This window comes from Scleropages formosus, chromosome 14 (assembly GCF_900964775.1).
Source record: "Scleropages formosus chromosome 14, fSclFor1.1, whole genome shotgun sequence".
In the NCBI taxonomy this organism is placed as follows: Eukaryota; Metazoa; Chordata; class Actinopteri; order Osteoglossiformes; family Osteoglossidae; genus Scleropages; species Scleropages formosus.
The window spans coordinates 19,789,290-19,812,917 of record NC_041819.1 but is presented as its reverse complement, the minus strand read 5'-3'; the positions used below and the strand labels follow the sequence as shown (position 1 = coordinate 19,812,917).

The window sequence follows — 23,628 nt, the reverse complement described above, 5'->3', positions numbered from 1 at the left end:
GTTGGAATATCAATCATTAAAGATCCTTTGTATTGCATTCATTATTAATTGCTTGTGTATGCAGGAAATAGAAAGGTCTGTCACCTTAATGGAACAAATATTTGCCTGACTTATTTCAATAGAAGAGATTATTGCAGAAGGGGGCACAGCAGTACAGTAGCGCAGCGGGTTTGGCTGGTCTCTGGTGGGTCTGGGGTTCAAGTCCTGCTTGGGGTGCCTTGTGGTGGACTTGTGTCCTGTCCTGGGTATGTCCCCTCCCCCTCCAGCCTTGTGCCCTGTTCTGCCAGGTGAGGCTCCGGCTTCCTGTTACCCCGCTTGGGACAAACAGTTTCAGACAATGTGCGTGGGTGTGTGTGTGGCTTATTGGAGAGCTGAGGGTTGCTGGTGACTTCTCCGGCACATTACCTCATTACTGTACCTGTTTATCTCATGGGCGATCCTAACGCAGGGCTTTCTGCATAGCTCATAACTGCACATTTCAGCTGTTTGTACCACTACCACAGCGGTGCAGCGGGTTTGGCCGGGTCCTGCTCTCTGGTGGGTTCGGGTCTTGAGTTCTGCTTGGGGTGCCTTGTGGCGGACTGGTATCCTGTCGTGGGTGTGTCCCCTCCCCCTCCAGCCTTACGCCCTGCGTTGCTGGGTTAGGATCCGATTTGCAGCGATCCTGCTCGGGAGTAGCGGTTTCAGCCAGTGTGTGCGTACCATTATATCTTTACTACCGTCCAGGTGAAGTAATCCTACTCATAGAACAATAACATTTTCCTGACAAAGCTGAGCTCAAGGGGGACAACAGAAGGGTCTGAGCAAGGACCCAAGGACGTTGTAATCACTGCTTATACTGACCACTGACCTCATCACGAAACCTGCATTAAACAGCTTATGGAGGCCATAATTCCAAGTGTGATACTTATTTTCCTGATGAAACTGGCAAAAGCACCACTCCAATACAGCACTGCACGTAAACATGCAAAAAACACATACAGTATGTTTACATTTATTCATTTAGCAGACACTTTTCTTTTTTCCAAAGCAATGTACGTCTCAGAGAGCAACACAAAGAGTACATTACAAATACACTACATCAACAGAAGGAGAGATCTGAGATGTGATTTTTTCAGTTTTGAAGTCCATTTGTCTCATACCACCATATGGCCCGTATACATTACACAAGTAGATGCATATAGGATTTTCCAATATTTAATACATTTATATTAAAATTATTAAGCATATCAAACACGTACACTTTTATTGAGCAGTTAGGAAACAAGGGGAGAAGTTTTTCCAAAAGAGGTGAGTTGAGATCCCCCTTAGTGTAGAGGTACATTAACAAAAAAGTATTTAAAAAAAAATTGTAAAAATTTCTCAAACCTGAAATAAAACAGCTTGAAAAAACAGTGGGGGGGGTGCGGTGGCACTGCAGGTTTGGCCAGGTCCTGCTCTCTGGCGGGTCTGGGGTTCGAGTCCTGCTTGGGGTGCCTTGTAATGGCTTGGTGTCCCATCCGCGGTGTGTCCCTTCCCCCTCCAGCCTTGGGCCCTGTGTTGCCCGGTTAGGCTCCGGTTTGCCTTTACCCCACTTGGGACAAGCTGTTTCAGAGTGTATGTGAGAAACAGTGCAACATTAAAGAGGTTATCATATATTGTCGAAAGCTCATGACTTATATGTCATCAGGGACAAGAATACCTGAAAAATGTATATATTACTGGGAGCGGATGTCGTATACCAAATATGGGTACAACTTTTCTAGAGCTGTTATACCGAAAGTCTGTAAACCTGAAGTCTATATACCGGGGTATAGCTGTATTACACATTCTGAGGATGAGAGAGTGGAAAGCAGCGGAAACTGAGGAGAAAAAGGCAAACAGTGGATTGAGCAGACCTGGCACTGCAGACAGGTACTCAGGCTTAACTGAACCTCAGAACACACAGTGAGGAGAACAGTGCCTGCTGTCACCTTCAGTGAAAAGCTGGTGTGCTTTACCCACAGTGGTGTGACATGTCAGCACCTCTAGCAGTGCTACCTTTAGTCAGACTCTTAACAGCTGGACACAGAACAGAGAGCCATAGGGGTGACCTGGGAAGGCCTCTGTCATTTTTGGATGCACTCAGCCAGCCAGCCCATGCTCTGCCATTTTAGGGTAATTTAGGACAAGTACCTTGCTCAAGAGTACTGCAGCCAAAGGTAGAGATCAAACCTACAACCTTTGGATTCAAGGGCAGTAACCCCAACCACTACACTACCAGCTCTTCCTGCTTACCCTAGATTATTCCACAAGAATTATCCATCTGTTTAAATGGGTAAATAACTGTAAATTGCTTAACATTGTAAGTCACTTTGGAGAAAAGTGTCAGCTAAATAAATAAATGTATTAATAATAGAGGAGGAGTAGCTTAATCTCCTTTTTTCTAGTGCTTTTTGTTGCTGTTACTCCGGAGGGGGAGTTGCTGTGCAGCACTGGGCCTTTGGTGCCATAGATCCAGGTAGATCATGCTGTCTGATGTACTGATGGCTGTTGTACCTTTCACTTAATATATATCTATTATTCACCCTTTATACGTATATATGTGTGTTTAATGGTTTTTTAAAGCATTGTATTACATTAGCCCACATTTACACAGCTGCAGGCTTCATGTCAGCTCAGTAAATGAGAATAATTTAAATTGTCTGGAATATCTTTAATTTTCCCTCTTTTAAAGGATTAATTATATATTTCAGGTTGGATGTGGGGGAGTGTGATAGCGCAATGGGTTTGGCTGGGTTCTGCTCTCTGGTGGTTCTGGGTTCGAGCCCTGCTTGGGGTGCCTTGTGACAGACTGGCATCCCATCCTGAGCGTGTCCTTGGGCCCCGGGTTAGGCTCCGGTTTGCTGCGACCCCTGCTTGGGACAAGCAGTTTCAGTCATTGCGTGTGTGTGTGTGTGAGGTTGGATGAAAAATTCCTTTTGTCAGCCACTGGAATCTGCGGTTAAAGCACGGGTTCGGTACATTGTTTACCAAGTGTCATGCTCTGTTAACTCGGGCAAGGTGCTGAGTACCGCAGTGGTGCAACATAGCCTCAGCGAGATGAAGTAGCCCGTGCCTCTCCACAGGCTCTGACCGTCTGTAACTGTGGTTTGAGTGGTTACACAGAACCCTGACATGGCGCAGAAACAGCCGCCCACTGCCTGGTGAGTCACAGCAGCTTAAAACAGAACTGCAATGGGGCAGTCGACCATGAGGCATGAATGAGCTCAGCTGCTCCCAGTATGTGCCTGGGGGCGAGGGGCCGGGGGGGCAGGGAGCTGGGCGGAGGGGTGCCGCTGTCTCGTGTTTAGATATACCCTGAACGTGTGTCCATGAGTGATTGGAATGTCACACTACAGTGGCATTGTGGCCGCTAATATTTTCATTGTTCTCGTACAGAAAGTGTTGATTGAACCCACTTGTGATATTTAGTAATTCCCTACAATTTGGACTATTTGGTGAAATGAAGACGAATTTCTTAGCTTCGTAGTTTGCTCTTTAGGACCTTTGCAACAGGTTTTTCAGCCTGAATGGAAACAGCTTCCACAGCAGTTTTCGTCTGTTGATTTTCTGAACACTGTTAATTTTCTCTTATGTCTTCTTATGTCATGTTCAGTTGTTCTTTGAAGGGATTCTGGTTTGAAGATTTTGATTATTAAAAATAGCTGAACTTTAGTGATTGCACTGAATATGAATGTTTCAGAAACACCGTTCGGTCAGGTGGGGACTTATCTGGAAATTTCAAACAGGCAACAGATTTTTGTGTATATGTTATGTATATTTTCATACCTTTTGTATGAAATATGGAGTGTCTTGTCTGTGTGATTCTAGTCTTTTTTTCTAAACCAGACCCAATCTGGTTTGCCATTCTGGCTGTGACTCCCTTTGGCAGGGAGCCCCGAAAGATTGTCCTGCACAAGGGATCCACGGGCCTGGGCTTCAACATCGTCGGTGGGGAGGATGGCGAGGGCATCTTTGTCTCCTTCATCTTGGCAGGAGGGCCTGCTGACCTGAGCGGGGAGCTGAGGAGAGGAGACCGCATCCTTTCGGTTAGCTTCTCGTCCACCGGCACCCCTCGTCACGTTATTCATGACTCATATCTGCTATGTATGTACATCTGTGTATGTGCAAGCTGCATATGTAACTCTTAATATACATCTAGACAGCTGCACTATCACTCTATGACAGGTTTCCCTATTCCTTCTCATATGCGAGTACTTAAGGGCTCGCTGTGATACAGCGTAACTGTCACAGGCCTCAGAGGAGGGACATGGGTTTGAGGCTGTGTTTCCTTCCCCAGGTGAATGGAGTGAACCTGCGTAATGCCACACATGAGCAGGCCGCTGCCGCGCTGAAGAGGGCGGGACAGACGGTCACCATCATTGCCCAATTCCGACCAGAGGGTAGGACCCCCAGATATCACCCTCACAACCAGCATCAGCTTGCACACCTTGACCACTAGGTGCTGGGGGGTACCTACTGACCCGTCCACACCCCTCCTATAGCCTTCTCCTCCACATGCAATGTTATACCAGGGTCCAGGGTCCAACCCCACAAACTGTTCAGCGCTATACTACTGAGTCACTGAAGCTGACCTTAGCAATACAGAAACTTAGCAGCATAGCGCTGAACGGTCGTGGGGTCGGATCCTCAGACATTTATTATCTGTGTTTTATTTCAACAACAAGTGTATGCGTTTGTGTCTTAAAATAGTGTTCTGCGTACAAATAAAAAAAAATTCGATTCGACACCAGTGAGGCATTTAACCGTGGGAAAAACTGTGGTAAACGTTAGTAATGTTTTGCGAAGATATTTGAATAGGGTGGGCGGGGGGGGGAACAGTGATTTTATGCGCTGTCCGTGCGAGGTTTCGCGCTTGCTCGCGCGCTGTGTCGCGCGCTCTTTTCGCCGCTCTTGTTCGGGAGGCGCAGCCGCGCACTCGCACCGCGGACTCCTGCCTCTCCCTTTAAGACAGGTACTCTTTCCGGATTCGCGTCCGAGCCCCGCACTCGCTCGGCCAGGCTGCGCGCTCTCTCTGCCTCTCTCTCGCTTCCTCTCGGACCGGGCCGGGGGGGGTCCACGTGGCCTCAGTCGCTCCACTCGTTACTTTACAAAGGCATGATCGATCGCTTTCGTTTTATTATTGTGAGTGTGAGTGTGAGTGTGTGTGTGTGAGAGAGAGAGAGATCGTTAAACGACCTGCGACACGGCGATCGCGGCGCCGCGGGTGCGCGATCACGCTGTCCGCGTTCACGGAGCTGGGGGCGGGGGCGAGAGGCGCGAGACCGCACGGAAGGAGTGTTTTCAGGGGGGGTGATTCCCCGCGTTGCGGTGGGGGATGGTGCTGCGGTACCAACCTGGTGCTCCTTGACGATTCATCTGCAGACTCGCTTCAGATTGCGGGATTTAGGCTGCGAGCTGCACAGCCGAACCGACCGACCGACCGACGGACGGACTGTACTGTGTGTCCACAAGGTCGCAGAGCCCCTTAAAATGACTCTTTAGAGTGTGATCTGAAGGTCGAGATCCGCAGAAGCCGCGCCTCCCATCCCCGATCTGCCTGAAAGACCCCCTCGCTGTGCCGTGACCCGGACGGGGTCGGAAACACCGCAGATCACAGTAAGAGTAGATCGGGCTTCTCTTCTCTTCTCTTCTCTTCTCTTCCAGCCCCATCACTTCTGTGTAGTTACAGTATGATCGTTTATGTCTCCTTACTACACGTTCACATCTCCATTCTGTTACTACATAATTATGTATATAGTTGCAGTATGGTTTCTATAACGTTATTACAGACTTCCGTGTAGTTAAGGAACATTTCTGTAGCGTTATAACACGATCAGATCCGTAAAATTATAAAGGGATCCCCTTTGTAACATTAAAGGAGCACAGTCTCAGCTGGGGGGGTGGTTGGGTGCAGCGGGTTTGGCCGGGTCCCACGCTCTGGTGGGCTTAGGGTTCAAAATCCTGCCTGGGGTGCCTTGCGATGGAATGGCGTCCCGCCCGGGTTGTGTCCCTTACCCCTCCAGCCTTGCACCCTGTGTTGCTAGGTTAGGCTCCAGTTTGCCTGACCCTGCTTGGGACAAATGGCTTCTGTGTGTGTGTGTGTGTGTGTGTGTGTGTGTGTGTGTGTGTCAGCTAATGATTCACTCACCCACTTTGCTAAACACTTTCCCGGGTCAAGGTGGTGACAGTCCGGAGCCTATTGCAGAATTACTGGGCGTAAGGCTTCAAAGGGTACAGCCTGGACAGGATGCCACTCCATTGCAGGGTAGCCACCCACACACAACACAGAGAGTGAGTCACTCACCCGTTCATACACTACAGGCAATTTAGCATCAAGAATTCACCTGAACCGCAGGTCTGGCAAGAAACCAGAGTACCCGGAGGAAACCTGCGCAGACACTGGGAGACCATGTATCCTCCACATACTGAGCGGGATTCGAACTCGTACCCGAAAAACACGGATGCTGTTAGATGACAGCGCTACCCTCTGCTCTGCTGTGCAGCCCTCAGTTAATGACTGGATCACTTTTATTTACTGTTTCTGTTATTAGATATATTGCTACACTTTTTTTTTAGAGGGGTGTCATGCTTTGCAGCTGCAGTAGTTTACATGCGAAATGTGCGGGCAGTTAATTGAGTAGTACTGCTGTACATGAACAGTTTACACACTATGGTTATTATATTGTCTGGTAAATGGCAGAATAACCAAAAGGACAAAGCAAGATCGTAACTTTTGAAACAGACTGAACTCACTCCTTCATTTCATGGTGCAAACAGTACAGGTACTTGTATATTTTGTTTTTGGAGAAATCCGCTGTGACATGTGTGCAACACATTTTCTGAAAGAATTTCCTTTTAAATAAGACAGAATGTATACTTTCAGAGCAATACTTTAGAAAACGTCATCATTTTTAACCCAATGTATTTACTCATTTTATGTTAACTCATTTCCACAGTACCTGTATAGTTCAGATAAGTCTGTCTGCGGTTTATTGGCGGCTTCTCTCCAGTATTCAGTAAAAATTCTGCTGCTCTACTCAGATGTGGCTTGGTGTAGAACTGGGCCTTTGGTCCTAAGGAATGTGGGTAAGAGCTTAGTCTCAGTCCATTCATTTGTATATTGAGTTGTTGGCCGTTGGCCGTTGCACTTGGACAGTGACAAAGAGCTTTTCTGCTCTTCGTTGAGCTTAATTATAAAGGGTGTCCTGGACACGCATTTTTAGGTTATCCCTGCTGGGACCTCAAAACTGCTCGTTCCTAATTCACAGCTCCATCCTGTGCCGTCTTAAATATCGTACATCTACATATAACTGAGTTATGGTGTAAAAGTACATATGGGTTTCTATTTGATTTCCCCAGGGTCACCTGCTACTTCGTGTTTGGTGTTGTACCTTGTAAATAATTAATCAGTGTGAGCTCATAATAGAGAGGATGAGCCCGGGTCCAAAGAACAAGTTCTTGTTGTTGACCCTGGTTGAGTTTTGTCAGCGCGAAAGCAGGTGGCCAAACAAAAACAGTTTTGTTCACACACCAGCAGTTAACTTTTTATTGACTTTACTGTATATGTACCACGAGAGCTTGTACATAATCTTCAGGTTTTTTTTTTTTTTTTTCCCCTCCCAAATTGGACATACCGATGAAAAATACATTTGAGGATAGTTTTAGTGGGAAAAACGAAATGGTGGATATGAGAGGAATGTGGAAATGTAGGATATCTGTCAAAACATGTTCTGCTCGACCTTGATAAGTGATCAAAAGTGGCCGAGTACCGTGGACCTGGTCTGACATGGGAAAGGGTTTTTCGGTGAACAAATAACGATATAGGTTAGAAAAGAATGAGGAACAGTATATTGAATTAGGATGGTGGTGGTGGTGGTGGTGGTGGGGGGGGGGGGGGGATGTTGGCTCCCTTTACATTGACAGTTTTTAGGAATGCTTATAAAGTCAAGGACCTTATCATTATTGAGCACATGACCGTTTTCCCTCATTTATCCTATATAAGATCTCTTGTTTATGTTGACTCTTTACTTGCAGCCTATGTTGTGCAGCCAAGTTATGTTTTTATTTTTTCATGCGTTTGTTTTAGTTTGATTTTTGAAGAGCAGATGGACAGTACAGCAACCGATTGCCAATATGTCCATGTACATAGAGCGAAGGCTCAAGGTGAAAGGGTGACAGTATATCACAGGTGTGATTATCTAGCATCTCCTATTAACTTCCAGAAGGTTGTACAAACTTTACAGAATTCCTTGGAGTTCTCATGCAAATTAAATGTTAATTTTTTCAATGGTAGAATTTTAAACACTTCAGTCATTCAGATAATTATAGAGGGAACTTCTGGGGTATACATTAAAATACGTTTCTTTGCCAAGTGTGTGAGATTAGCCAGTAAACTTGTTTTATCACCTTTCCAAAATTAATGTATCAGAGAGGTTTTGCATTTAAAGGGCAACTGATGTGTCCCTGGGAGCATCTTGTGAAGGCGTGATGAGCTTTAAGTTTTGTTCCTGGATGCCGAGGAAGCTGTAGGCGGGGAAGACTTTAGCACATATAGATGACCATTCGTAATCGCTGAAAGGCAAGTAAATGGTCTCTTCAGAAGGCAAGAGGAAACCTCATAGATTGTCCGTTTGGATCCCAGGTATCACAACATCTCTCCGGACTAGAAGTGTTGCATATGACAAAGATGGGATCTTACGGAACTTCTGAAATAGCTTCAAATAGATTCTATATCTACCCACAGTGAATCTGGTCTAGCCAGGAATTAATCAATCACTTGTTTAATTTGTGCTGTACAATAGTAAAATGTCATATTTGGTAGAGAAACCCCACCCTTGTCTTTTGGTTGACAAAATTTGGAGAGTTTAATTCTGGGCCTTTTATTGTTTCATATAAATCCAGAAACAAAGATGTCTTTAAAAAGTTATCTTACAAGTAAGTACATTTTACAAGTATAACAGACACATAAAACATTTAATCCAGATGAAATTAATTGTGTCAAATGTGGAAATAGGCATAGAGGTCCATGAGGCCTGATTCTGTTTAACCTTCTTGGTGAGTCGTTGGTGTCTACAAGATGGCCAAGGGCAGGAGTACCAAAAATTCCTAAGTATCTAAAGCCAGAATTTCTCTGTTTAAAGAGAATTTTCAATTAGGAGGCATACTCAGTCGCATAGCCAGAGATTTGCAGAGGTTGATTTTTCAAATCTGAACTTTAATATAAAACTGCGGAGACTGGTGTTTCAGGATTGCTCAGGCATAGCAGCATTCTCTTCCAATAGCAAAACAGAAAGCCATTTGTATTAACCTGTGCTGAAAGGTTTGAATATAAGAGCTTGATTACACTAAAGAAGTTATTAACCATCTCAAGTTTCTCTGTGGCAGCAAATAAGAAGCACCATTGTACTCGGTCAATTGCCTTTTCTGCGTTGAGGGATAATCATAGCAGGTTTTTGCTTTCCAGAAATAGTTTTTAATATTTAAAGGATGGCGTACAGTGTGATATCAGAGCCAAATCTGGCTTTAACAAATCCACTTTGATCAGGGTTGAATTCTGGGAGGACAGCCTTAAGCCTAGATGCTGAAGTTTTAGTAGTAGCTTTTTCATGTTTACATTTTAAGCTTTGTTTTATAATCAGGTAAGTCTGGTGTGCGGTTAGTGTTATAGTCTAGTTAGCTTTAGCTTAGCTTAGCTCAGCTTAGCTTAGCTCAGCTTAGCTTAGCTCAAGGGCTCAGTGACGTGAAAGTGTTGGGTGAACCTGTCTCATTAATAGTTGGTTTTGATAGTGTTTATTTTATTGTCTTTAAATTTTGCATTATCCAAGCGAGGTGGAGTTTACTTAAGCTGAAAGGTTACTCGCAGCATTTGTGTGTTCTGTCTACTTTGCCAGTATTTAACTCGATCGCGTCCCTGACCAAACAGCGGTGGCTGCATAGCTGCTTGTGGTTTACATGTAGTTCTCTGAACACACTGAAAAATATCAAATTGAGAAATATACCTGTACAAATAGATTTGAAATATGTGGATAAACCCTCTGCTGCAACCATGCTCGATCTATGTGGTATCCTCGTATTTTTGTTTCGTAGAGAGGCTGGTGTTCACAGCTGAAAGGAGCTCTTTCGTTGGCTCGACCGGGCCTGAGAGGTGCTGATGGAATTGTTAGAATCCAGAAACTACGTTTCACTTGGCCAACCCACACAGGGCCAAGTGAGGCTCTGCTGTGCCATGCTATCATTGAGTGGCGCTATGAAAGACTCCAAAGTTTTCTGTATCACTTACTGCTGCAAAAGTTCCATTATGCTAAGGAATAAATAGGTAAGGCCCATCTTTTCCCATCTACCGGGATTCGGGATTCAGAATTCTTCATCTCGTTTATTGATGCATTTGTAAGGTAGTTGTGTTGTTCTGCTCTAGCTCCGGAGACAGCGATAGATTTTGCTGGTGATGTACGGGGCCTTCCTGAGTTCATACAGTTGTACTTTCCTGTTTTGCACAGCGAGTCAAGGGAATGGGGTCTGATGCCATCTCCTTGGGAGAATGTTACCTAAACTTCACGACAGTTTTCCTTTCTTGTGTCAGTGTTTTTAACATATCTGTGATTTCAGAACATTCCACTGTTTAGCTGAGCACAAGTATAAAACATGCTGCATGTTGGATGAAAGCGTCCACTGAGGGGAAACGCAGAGGACATGAAGCATCTTGGCGAGACACTGCACTGACCCAGTTTCCAGTGGGTGAGCTGGCAGCATTCTCTTTATGGGTCATTAGAACCTGCCAGCTATGCTGCTGGACCGCTGGGATGTTCCACGGCTCACTGTCCCTGCTGCACGGGCTCCAACTGGAGCATCCTGCCAGAACCCCCTTCCTTGTGGCTGCAGAGGGGAGTTCCTGTCATGTTTGAGATGGTCCAGGCTCTGACAGTTGGGGTATACCCTAAGTAGCTTATCACAGCAAAACGTGTGTGCTTCCAGCACCTTCTTGTTGCATTTTAGCTCTTTTGGTATCTTTCTGCATGCAAAGTTTAACCAGCGTAGTGCCTTCGTTATTATTTTTATCTATGTATTTAGCTGAAGCTTTTCTCCAAAGTGGCTCTGAGTGTTACTTTTCCACTTTGGGTCTTAGTGTCATGAAAACTGAACTTTGAAATTTTTGAAGCTACTGACAGTCTTGTGTTCGCATTGTTTTAATTGCATTTTACCATTTGTCTGTTTGCTGAAATACGGTACTGCATGTCTGTTGCTGACCAACCACAACCTGTATTTACACAGCCAGCCTTTAGATGGCAGTAAAACTCACTTGAACTGACTTCATTCAACTTTCTTCATCTTTGGATCTACGTTTACGTTTATTCATTCAGCAGCCGCTTTTCTCCAAAGTGACGTACATCTCATAGAAAATACAATTTGTTCATTACCTTAGGAGAGACATAGCTGCAGATACGTGACTCTTAAGTACGGTTAGTTTGTTTCCTTCACCATATGTACCGACGTTCATCACACAAGTAGCTGCGTAAAACTCTACCAGAATATCGCCGATTCCTAATCACCTTCCTAGTAGTTTTTTTTCTTTTTTTAGATACATGTAAACATTTACGTTACATTGCAGGAGTAGCTCTGTAAAGGACTGACCCGGGCATGATTTATAGTACATGAACGTTTACACCTTACATGAACTTGAGAGATCCTGGGAGAAGTGAGTCTGGAAGAAGTGAGTTTTAAGACCCTTTTTAAATGTGGACAGAGATTCAGCAGTTCTGAGTGAGAGGGAGAGGTCGTTCCACCACAATGGAGCCAGAACCAAGAACCTCCGTGCTTTACCTTTCGTGTGTGGTACCACCAAGCGGGCAGATGTGGAAGCGTTTAGCAGACTGGTTGGGGTGTAGCGGCTGATCAAGTCTTGTAGATAACTGGGAGAAGTTCTATCGATGCATTTGTAGGCCATAACCAGGGTCTTAAGTGACAGCGATTGATAAGTTACAACATAACTTTTAGTAAGTATTTTTATTATACCTTTTTCTGAGCCTTATCCTGGCATAAATAAATCAAGGGATGTCCGTGTTTTCACGTTTTTGTTGTTTTAGTTGATGATAAAGAAGTTGAATGTGGCCAGATGACGGCAAACCGTTGTGGAGATCACAGGTTCTTTGTTTTAAGCTTTGAATTTACAAACACATTGATTTAGAAACAGGCTTCTGGTCTCAGTTATGCTCATAAGGTGAGGAGCCACTGCACTACTCTGCTGCAAAGACCCATTTATGCAGCAGGGTAATTTTTACTGGAACAGTTCAGGATAAGTGTCTTGATCAAGAGCACTACAGCAGGACGTGGGATTCAAACCCAGCTCCCGTGATTGCAAAGCAACACTTGTAACTGTTAAAAATGCCCTGTTTGAGATCGGTCCTTTGCTGCTTCCTCCGTCTATTGCGGTTACACAGTACGTGTCTCTGTATTCTCTCGGACTCTTCCACCCCCACATTGTTGGCGTGCCGCCTACAGTGGAGTGCCATCCTGTTTCGCTGACTGGGGCTCTCTAATTCTTTCTCCACAGAGCCCTCGGCGTCACCTTGTCTCAGTCGGGTGGTGTCGGGTTACCTCACCTTTCTGTTTCGACTGGCTGTACCTTGAGCCTGTAGAGCTGGCCCCGGGCGTGGTTTCTGTGCGCTTGCGCTGCTTGATCTCTTGGTTTCGACTGACTTGTCATGTTATAATCTGAGCGTCTGTGTGGGCGAATTGCCCGCGCGTCTCTCTGGAGTTTTTCATTCTTTTCCTTATACTTGTTACAGATGGAAGGTTGTTTGGCAGGATAGCCTATTTGGCCTTGTGTTAGTGAAATACTGTACTACAAACAGTTGGTGGATTTTGTAACATAGAAGAACATATATCCAAGTGTCTGCGTCAAGAAAATGTTCCGCGGTGAGTTGGCAAAAAAGACGGCTGTGGCATAACTGAGGAAAGTAAAAGTTTTAACATGTTTCTTCATCCTCTTTATTTCTCAGATGGTCTCATTGCAGATTCAGAAATTATAAAGAAATATAACCCCCCCCCCCATCTTGTGTCCGTAGTTAATTTGATTGTGTTATTTTTTCATTACGCTTTTCTCCAAAGTGACTTACAGTATTAGGTTTGTACCTTAAGATACTTGGAATTATGGACCCGTTGTACAGCCGGGTACTTTTACTGTATCGATGTAGGGTAAGGCAGCAAGAGGGGGGTTCAAGCCCAAAACGTTTGATTGGAAGGCAGTGGCTCTAACCACTATGCCACCTGTTGCCTGAAGGTTAACATGCAAACATATGTCCCACAGCCCCAAATGGAATTGCTGGTTTAATTTATTCAGTATGTATAACATACTGCCTGGCAAGAAATAATAGAAGCTATTTTGAATATGGCTGAGGGAGCACCCTGCATTATTTAAATCTTCATGTTGTCACAACTCTTTCAGACTGTTGAACATGTATTCAGCATTTTGTCACATTAAATACTGTCTTTTGTGTTCTTCAGCCCGCATTAGGAACGGGACTGTTGCAGTTGTTGAACAGACTGTTCGTTCGTATTTAAAAACCAAAGCTGCAAATTGTTTTGCGAGTTTGCGCCCACAGGCTTTGGTGGAATGAAAATGAACACTGTATTTTTCCTTTAAAAAGGGACAGAAGGTGGTATAGCGGTTAGAGCTGCTGTCTTTGAATCTGAAGGTTGTTGGTTTGAATCCCATCTCCTTGTTCAAGGTACTTACCCTAAAATTGCTCCAGTAAAATTACTCAGCTGTTTGAATGTGCAAATCCCTAAAGTACCTCAAAGATTGAAAGTCACTTTGGAGAAAAACAAAAATTAAATATGGAGATGCCTCCCAATCTCTGGAATAATTTAACACGGATGTTTGACTCCTCTTCTGTTTGCTTAAGCAGAACAAACACTTGGAGTGTCTCTTGCGCACCTGCTTTTCTCTTGGACCCAGGAAAAGCATCTCAACTATTCCTAGGCTTTGCTCTGAAGTCCAGCAGGAAGGGGTGACCGTCATAAAAGGGACACTTTGTGTGGTCCTCAGCTGACATTGTTTTCTCTGTATGTGTGTTTTACAGAGTACAGCCGCTTTGAGTCCAAGATCCACGACCTGCGAGAACAGATGATGAACAGCAGCATGAGCTCGGGTTCGGGCTCCCTGCGCACCAGTGAGAAGCGCTCGCTTTACGTCAGGTAGGCTGCTACGCCCAAGAAAGGAGCCGGTCGCAAGCCTGCAGCCGCATCCCACCCTCGTGGGAAAACAGTGTGAACACACACACACACACACACACACGCACACACACATAGAGACACTGATGCAGACAAACATTCCCAATGCTCGCATCCTCTTTACCTCCTGAACCCATCGTTCAAACATTGAAACGGGTGCGATTGTTCATATTAATAGTCATCACAATTTAATTACTAATTTAATTTACTGAATTGTATTCTGGAGAAGGTAATTAACAGGTTTGAGAGGAGATTTCGTTTATTTCACTGTGCATCCATGCAATTTGCTGAAAACGACTTATTGACAGTAGGTTTTCTTTTTAATTACCCATTTGCACGAGACTCCTCTGTTTTTTGTTATGTGTAGAACTGATGAAGGACTTGAGCTAATAGCCAGAAGGATGTAAGTTTGAATGTAGGAATGGGACCTGTCATGGTGTTGCTTTTATACTTACCAGCTTTTCAGCGATCTGAATGGGAGAGGCAAGTTTCTCCAAGACGTAACTTGCGAGTTTAGAGAGTGAAGTAGCGGTAGACCGATCATTTGGACGACAGCTGGGATTAGTACATCAGCAGAAACACCACGCTGAGTCACTGGCTTGAATAAATATGATTATTTTTTTTTGTGTGCTTCCTTCTCTTTGTGGTACAATGCAGTCGTGACCGAATGTCTAAATGACTTTTCTCGGGTGCAGGCTGAGCAATGTTGCTAATGCCAGATTATCTATTTTAAAGCATACCAGCTATGAGCAAAGCAGGGTAAAGCTGGGTGTGCCAGCCTGCGCTGCAGTCCCGGGCGCCGGGGCACCTTCCCGTGGAGCAGATCGTATCGACGGTGAGAGTACAAGGTGTTGTTGTCCAAAGGCAGGCGATCAAGGGCGACTCTTCATCTCGCTGCGCTTAACGTGTCCGCAGTCTGACAGCACTGTGGTACGCTGTTCTGCGTAATACAAGTGTGTTGCTTCTCCCGAGGAGAAGATACGTTTTGGTGGTACTGAGATCAGGGTAAAGGATTTTGCTCCAGATGTTGCAAGCAAGAGCGGTGACCCTAGCTCGGTTATTAAGTTATACTGTATATGCTTTTATTTATTTAACTGATATCTCTGACCAAGGAGGCTTACAATATTAGGTTTTAACACTAAGCTACTTAAAATTTTTTACTGTTTTAAATATCATGGTCATTTTTGTTGTATCGCTTCAGCGTAAGCACATTCATGCTACGTTAATGCTTCCATTGTACAGCGGGAGGGTGGAGTCGAACCCGGGTCCATCAGTAGCAAGGGAATGGCTCTAACAATGATGCCACCTGTTGCGCTTTCCTTTTTAAGATCCTTCCGAATTTGAGTGTACGCGCTGAGCCGGAAAGCGGCACAAAATAAGAATTTGCCCGCGATCGTTTCCGTGATATTCTAGAATGGTGACGTGGCTTCATCCGCAGCGCTGCCGAGTTCCAGGCAGGACCCTGAAGAGTTACACGAAGAGCATAGCAGTGTATCTGTGACTGTGTGGCACTCAAACCTTTAATCAGGGGGCCTTTGTCAATCGTGGAAATGCGTGGCGTACTTATTTGTCCGGCGTCTTCATCTAGGGTGACTTGCAGCACTTCGGAGGGTACAGCGTCATGGTACAAACAGGGTGCAGGCTGCAGAGAGCACGGTGCAGAGGAAGGACAGACGCTGAATCAGCCACAAGCGTGGGACGTAAGGAGCGATTAGACCTACATAGCAGCTGTTCTTGTCATGGGCTTTTGGTGCAGGTACCGGAGAAAGGTTAGATACATTATGCGGGGAGGATGGAGAAGGTGATACGGAGTAGGTGGAAAGAGAGCCGGGTCGCAGCGGAGCAGCCGTCAGCGGGAGTCTGTCTCCTGGTGACGAAGACACTTGATAGCTGACTGTTTCAGTAGATGACGGCAAATTAAAATTCTCATTTTATTCATTAACTTTTCTGATGCTTTTCTCCAAAAGCAACTTGGGGTGCAGGGAGTTGAACCCAGAACGTTCCAGTTGTAAGGTTGTGAAAAGAAGGGTTCCCCTTCTCTGCCTGCTGGTCCCAGCCTCCTCTCGTGGTCTCGAGTCCTCCGTGAACCGTTCCTCTGAAGTTACGGTCCCAGTGGCGGAAAGTACCGGAAACCCTCTGCGAGACTGATGGTTGATCTCCACGTGGCCACGTTCATATACGGATCACGCAGTGCCAACGCTGCATGGTCCTTGAGTCCTTCGGAAGCTTCTGCTGTCATGGCTGTGAGCGGTGCTGCTTCTGCTGTTGCTACCACAGGGAAGACTGCGGGCACATGCTGGACAGAAGTGTCTCCTGGATACAAAGCAAAGAGGCAGAAACCCAGTGGAGCTAGAGGGGTTTCTCTCAATTACATCCTCCACAGTGGGCTGCTGAGTGGACACAGCGCAGGGCAGTTAGAGGTTTAAATGTTCACTTTTGCCTGAATGGTAAAACATGGTAATTGGAAGGGAGCTCAGTTTTGTAATGTCCAACTTTGGTTCAAGAGCCTCTAATGATTTCCATGGGGAACCCTTCCTTTCACCTTCCCGCCTCCCTCTCTGCAGAGCTCTCTTTGACTATGACCGCACGCGGGACAGCTGCCTGCCCAGCCAGGGCCTGAGCTTCTCCTACGGGGACATCCTACACGTCATCAATGCCTCGGACGACGAGTGGTGGCAGGCGCGGCTCGTCACCCCCCACGGGGAGAGCGAGCAGATCGGGGTCATCCCCAGCAAGAAGAGGTACGGCTTTTCAACCTCGAGGTGAACCGACAGCTGGGGGGGGGGGGCGATCAGGATGCATATACATGTGTCCAGCACTGACCCTTAGCCTAATGAGGACATTTGAACTGTTTTGGTTTGTCTCCACTGCTGAGGAAGCCAGTCTCCTACTTATTTTTCCTTCGCCGGCGTGACTGCAGCGGAAAGTACGAAACCAGCGTTTGCAACTAAAGAGCTTTTTGACGCTATCTTGGTTATTAGTTCCAGCAAGCCAGGCTTATCGCTCGGTTTGTAGCCGCTCCCGAGCACCTCCGAGCGCCCGGTTCGCCTGCAGCGCGGCTGTAACATCTCTCCCTTCGTTGACTCGGCAGGGTGGAGAAGAAAGAGCGCGCGAGGTTAAAAACGGTCAAGTTCCACGCCAGGACGGGCATGATTGAGTCCAACAGGGTGAGCTGTCTAACACCTGCGATGCCAGACCTGCATGCAGCCTCCCCTCCTCTGTCTGTACATCCTGTTCCTCCTCCTGATGTGTGTGTATCGGCCTCTGCGCCCGAACTCTCCATCTCGCTCTTGTTTTCGTGACGATTAGTCACCGATGGAGGAAATTGCATCATCCGAAGGCAGCTGCTGAGTACTGTAAAACAGGGTGACATTTGTCATCGGTGCAAAGTCTACCACCGTGCAATGTGTGATACGGGTTGAACGCAAAGGCTGAACCGAAGTGGGCACCAATAGCTGAGATGCTGCTCGTTTTCAGTGAAGTATTAGTACTAATTCTCCTCTGCATGTTTGGGTGACGCAAAATTAACAGGTCCATGTAAATGGTACTGCATGAAGAGGCGATGCTGTATTACAGTGCTCTGCATTATTAAAATTATACCCGAATCAAAAATCCCAGGGATTTCTTTCTGTCGAAGTGGTGGCTCATGGTAGATCTTCCTTATTTAAACTCTGTATGAATGCGAAAACGTTCAATTTATTGTGCTCACATACCCTGCTTTTCATTTATGGTCTCGATGTGCTTTTTAATTGATCGTTCTTCCTGTTGAGTTAATTTTTTTGCGTGTCACTTTTTGGTTTTGTGTTTCTTCGCGTTTGTCGGAGGTGCGCGCACGCGTGTGTTGCATTGCTCATCAGCCCATTCCGTTGTGTTCTGTTTCATCCTCCATCCCCCGCCCTTCATCTGTGCATCTCCCCGGCAGTCGGTCAAAGTAAAGCGCAAAAAGAGCTTCAGCCTCTCGCGCAAGTTTCCCTTTTACAAGAGCAAGGAGAACATTGCGCAGGAGAGCGTGGAGCCTGAACGTGAGTAGGGGGCAGGTGGTGGGGCTCTAACGCCGACCTCCGTTCCTCATCCTTCGCTCTCATTCCTGCTCGCTTTGCGGGGACGGCCATCGCTGCAGCCTGCCTCCATCAGCCGTGTCCTCTGCTTCGTAGATCCTCGCAGCCCTTATAGCTTCGGGGTAGCGGTGCCTTTCTAACGGGAACAGACACATACGCACACGCTCCCACGCTTTGTATCGCTGCTGTCCCCAAGGCTTTTTGTGTTTACAACTGGGCGACATGCCGATTAGCGCACTGACTTCCCAGTGCTAATAATGGGCAAGCGTCCCTACTCCTTCAAAGGACAGAGCCTCAGACTAGGGCTTGTGAAGGGCACTGGTGATGTTGGCTTCAGCAACGCATGAAAAAAACGGGCCTCCCCAGTGGCGGCGCCCGCGGGCCACTTTTCCCTCGATTTCCACCGTGCCCCTCTAGCCATCCGTGGCACGGATGGCCGGGACGTACGAAGTGGCCCCTGCTTCCTTGGGCGGGTGACGCGGCTGGAGTTCTCTCCCCATCCTCTCTCACAGTAACGCCTACAATCAGCCAGATGACTGCGTCGCTGCAGATGGAGTGCGGTAAATTTCACTCTCCTCCAAGTGTGTTACATTACCTGCTGAAGGGTGCCGCCCATAGAGAGAAATCGCTGTTCACCCAATTGGCATGCTTCGAGAGCACATGAGCATATGAACCAGATTATTGGCTGTGACTAAACTGGGAGAAACGGGCGAAATGCAGGAAAGGACACACGGTAATCCCAGGGTGAGATAAGAGGGATGGCGTTGGCCCTCAACCCGAAAAGCCCCTTAGTCGTCTCCAGGTCTCTGTCCTCGTCTCGGTCCCCCACTAACCTTCTCTTTCTTCCTCTGTGCTTTCTCTCTTCTCTCTTTCTCTTTTCACCTGCCGGGACACTCAGGACTTCCCAGGGTTAAGCGATGACTATTATGGATCAAAGAGTTTGAGTAAGTGTGGGGCTTTCTCCTCATGCTGTCCCAGGCTAGAATTCTAACCCTCACACGCTAACACCCCCATACCACGGCACTGCAGGCACAAGAGGGTCGCCAAACCTGTGCCCGAGCAGCTGCGGCATCCGATGCTGGTTGTTGGCTCAGTTTTTTTTTTTTTTTTTTTTTTTCCCCCCCCCCCCCCCAAACCAGCCTTTCAGGGAACAAAGACATGTAGGACACTTTTATACTCTTACAGGGCAATTTTTAGGAGCTCTTTCATGGATGAGGGGAACGTGGACCCAAGGCTCCTGACCCCAGCTTTATGGACATATTTAGCGAGGTGAAGGTTTAAATGACTCGATAGGGTGTCTGTGGGCTTTTCCTCGGCGTGGGTCACCACAGAGCCCGGCTCGGCGGCAGGAGAGCCCCGGTACAAGCGCGAGGTCAATCGGGACCCATTGAGGGCAAATGGTTAACGTCCCGTTTCTGTCCACCTCCTCGGCACAAGCGCCTCCGAGTGCCCTGTGAGAGCATACGCGCATACTCAGCCCTTTTCATTATCTAATTCTTCCCCAGCATAGTAGCAAACTGCAACTCAGGGATTTTGATCAACCGCCCCCCACCATCAACTTATATAATGCAAAAGATTGTTTCATTCGTCACAGAAGAATATAAAGCATATAAGACTGGATTTTCTCTGATTCATTTGTTTCATTCATTGCAAAACTGTAACCTCGGTGTCTCTGTTGTAGAATGTCTGACGTCAAACACGAGCGACAGCGAAAGCAGCTCAAGTAAGCATCCTTCATGGTGTTTCCGCCAACGGGCGCAAACGCCTTTCCTCTGATCGCCACCTTCGTAGAGAGCTCAGTTTTGTGTCCAGCGCTTCCCGCTCCCTCATAGGCATTGAGGCCTCTCCGGTGGAATCTGAACTGTAGCGGAGAGTTTTTCGTAGCACTTTCGTAAACAGCCTCGGTGTAAATACACATAAATGAAAACTGTTGAATGGCAAATATGTGGTACTTATTTAATGGACATATATATTCTTTTCGTTTTTTTTTTTTTTTGTTTTTTTTTCTTTCTTTAATGCATGATGGGGGTGCGGTGGCGCAGTGGGTTGGACCACAGTCCTGCTCTCCGGTGGGTCTGGGGTTCGAGTCCCGCTTGGGGTGCCCTGCGACGGACTGGCGTCCGGTCCTGGGTGTGTCCCCTCCCCCTCCGGCCTTACGCCCTGTGTTACCGGGTTGGCTTTGGTTCCCCGTGACCCCGTATGGGACAAGCGGTTCTGAAAATGTGTAATGCATGATGCTCAAGCTTTGTGGCTTCCTTTTTCAGAGGGACAGGAAGATACAATCCTGTCCTATGAACCAGTGATTCGACAGGAAAGTAAGTGTGGCCTTTTATTCTCAGTTCCTTTTGTCTGTCAGAAGTAACTGTGGAACTAGTGACTAGTCACTGTTGTAACTGTCCCCTCTGGGGAGACGGACGGGACCTGCTGGGTGGATGCGATTGAGTTCGTTTTGGTCGGTGTCGTTTTTTGCAGTTCATTACACAAGACCCGTGATCATTCTGGGACCGATGAAGGACAGGGTGAACGATGACCTCATCTCCGAGTTTCCTCACAAGTTCGGATCTTGCGTTCCGCGTGAGTGTCCCGAGACTCCGCTGCGGGTGGTCGCCATGGTCCCCTCGCATTGTTACATTAACGAAGTGGCGATGGTAATTAAACGACCCGGTTCCTTCTATGCAAGGAGCGTGCAAACTGACCGTCGTAAAAACTTGTCTCTGGGTCACAGACACCACCAGGCCGAGGAGGGAGAATGAGATAGACGGTCAGGATTATCACTTCGTTGCTTCACGGGAACAGATGGAGAAGGACATTCAGGACAACAAGTTCATTGAAGCAGGCCAGTTCAACGAGAACCTCTACGGTACAAGCATCCAGTCTGTCAGAGCTGTGGCTGAAAGGGTAGGTGTTTCTAAAGGGTAGAAAAAGACAAGAAAGATCCATAAGTATGCAGAGATTCTTGCCGCAAAAAAAATTCAGTTGAAAATGCTTGGAATAGTAAAATGTACATTTGCTGAACGTGTTCTGTGGAAAATGTCCCTGTTTTCGAGAAGGCAAAGGAGTTTGAAGTATAAGGAGATCCATAAGCAGGAATTTTACCTTCTGGAAATGATTGTCTCATTTTTCAATTATGAAACCCTCATCACCAATGCTGCTGTGACATGGTATCATGTTTTTGTTGTAACTGTTCTCCTTTCTTTATTCCAGGGAAAGCATTGCATCTTGGACGTGTCAGGGAATGCCATCAAGCGATTGCAACAAGCACAACTGTACCCAATTTCCATTTTCATCAAGCCAAAATCCATCGAAGCCCTTATGTGAGTTGCGGGCAGTCTTCTGAAAAACTTACTCTACTTTGTCTTCATAGGAAATACGTTTTACTTATAAAGCAGCCAGTCGCGTGTCCGTCTCTGACCTTTCTGTGTTCTGCAGGGAGATGAATAAGAGACAGACATATGAACAAGCCAGCAAAGTGTTCGACAAGGCGATGAAGCTGGAGCAGGAGTTTGGAGAGTATTTCACAGGTACACTTCTATTCATGTTTGTTTTTTTTTTTTTAAATAAAACTCCCAACATGAATTGTTTATTTTTTTATTTTTTTTTAAAAAAGAAAAAAACTCCAACATTATTTCATAATTGTTCTTTAAAGAAAAAAGAACTCCAGCAATTATTAAATAATGACTTGTTCATAAAGTGAGTGAAAATCTGTATAATTCAGCTTAGTTTAAAGGTTGTGTGTCAGTTTTATAAGGCTAACGTAGTGTCTTGTATTCGAATAAAAGGATGCTTACAAAATACAATCAGTTAATATCTCCAGCTGATGTTGCCTGGAATTTGTCACGACCGTTGTACGAGCACTCAAAACACGCAACTTTTTAACTATTATGTAAGGGCTAAAGGGATACGTTAACTTCTGTATTTTAATGTACGGAAAACTTCCGTGCCGCTTTCTCCTTAGCAGCAGCAGCTGCCAAAGCAATTCTTTGTGTGAAGCATAACTATGCACAGCACTCACTGGATTGTTATGGTGCCAGTATCTTGCATAATTTGTGGGAAAATGGAGAAAAGATCATTTGAAAAGCGTGTAAATTGGCCTGACGCGGTAGCCTGGACGTGGCATGATGGCAGTAGCCGGACTGTTCGCGCCAAGGTCTGCTCTGTAAACGGCAGCTCAGAGGCAACAGCCGATGGACGGTGTAAAGGGAGGCGTCGCTGACGGCAGTCTTATCGCGAACATCACGCCCAACGAAGGAAACCATCAATGACCGAATCTGATTAGATCATTAAGATTAAGATGCGGAAGTCGGCTGTGAACAGCGGGCTTAGTGTCACAAAAAGAGCAGGAAATATTGATGCTTTGCAGCCAGAAGAATCATAGAAAAGGATGATCCTCCACTTTATGGTGACATCTCCCTCTCTTTCCTTTCCAGCAATTGTACAGGGTGACTCGCTAGAGGAGATCTACAGCAAAATAAAGATGATCATTGAGGAACAGTCAGGCCCTTACATCTGGATCTCCTCCCCGGAGAAGCTCTGAACACCCAAGTCCCCGTGGTCCCCAGATCCACATTGAAGTCTACCTACCTAGCTGAAGTCCCATCCTTCCCTTTTTTAGATATGTTGCATATCAAGTTTTATTGTCATCATTCTGTTACTCTTTAATGGGTAAAAAGTCTCATCATTTCTGTGACTGTGCACACCCCTGCATGAGTTTCTCAGCAAACCCATCTGTGGCAGCGATGTCATAGCAGACGCATTTAATCTTTTAACGCAGAGCAAAGGAACAGGCGTGCAGGTTGGTTCTTGACCACTTTGATGGGTCTCACAAAGGTGCCATGGCGAGCTGGACTTGGAAATGCTCTGAGGGGCTGACAGTTTGCTCAAGCTGGATCAGCGTGCTTCATGATGCTGGGCTTGGAAAGACTTGGATGATGAGAAGCTGGATGGACTAGATACAAATCAGGACCCCGGATGGTACTGTTCTGTTCAAGGAACCTTTTTCCAGCGTTCAGAGTTTTAAAAATAAAAAAAGAAAAAAAAAAAAAACAAAAAAAAACCCAATCGGTCACACAAACTACTGCTGATATCGTAAAGACCGCAGACCACCTGCATTTCTGAACGGCTGCTGACAGTTTGGGACAGAGCCAGCCAGTGCCTCCCTTCTCTGGAGCTGACGTGAACAGAACCCAAGTGGAACATGAATCCCTACCTTTATGTTACTGGAGCCGGAAGTTAAAAGAATGACATCGTGTGGCAAGATGACTCGGTGACGTTAAAAAGACCTCTTGCTGTTTAACACTTCATAAGACTTGTCTACATATGTGGAGGGCTGTCAGATTTC

At 46.2% G+C, this 23,628-nt stretch overlaps 1 protein-coding gene across 8 annotated transcripts in view; it reads left to right on the top strand.

The window, feature by feature from the left end:
• LOC108928968 (disks large homolog 3-like) overlaps positions 1-23,333 on the top strand; it is a 79,038-nt gene extending 55,705 nt beyond the window's left edge. For 3 of the 8 annotated variants that reach the window (XM_018743184.2, XM_018743182.2, XM_018743183.2), the window contains 13 exons: positions 3,893-4,049; positions 4,301-4,403; positions 14,082-14,196; positions 16,797-16,973; positions 17,324-17,399; positions 18,155-18,254; positions 19,972-20,013; positions 20,555-20,605; positions 20,763-20,864; positions 21,016-21,188; positions 21,495-21,604; positions 21,720-21,811; positions 22,718-23,333. In XM_018743184.2, coding sequence (XP_018598700.1) covers positions 3,893-4,049; positions 4,301-4,403; positions 14,082-14,196; positions 16,797-16,973; positions 17,324-17,399; positions 18,155-18,254; positions 19,972-20,013; positions 20,555-20,605; positions 20,763-20,864; positions 21,016-21,188; positions 21,495-21,604; positions 21,720-21,811; positions 22,718-22,824 — 1,405 coding nt within the window. In that variant the 3' untranslated portion in view covers positions 22,825-23,333. Of the gene's footprint in view, positions 1-3,892; positions 4,050-4,300; positions 4,404-4,953; positions 4,976-5,143; positions 5,626-12,734; positions 12,916-14,081; positions 14,197-16,796; positions 16,974-17,323; positions 17,400-18,154; positions 18,255-19,188; positions 19,235-19,971; positions 20,014-20,554; positions 20,606-20,762; positions 20,865-21,015; positions 21,189-21,494; positions 21,605-21,719; positions 21,812-22,717 lie in introns of those variants that run through there. The other 5 variants (XM_018743190.2, XM_018743188.2, XM_018743186.2 and 2 more) reach the window with 5 other exon arrangements.
• Positions 23,334-23,628: the final 295 nt, after the last annotated feature.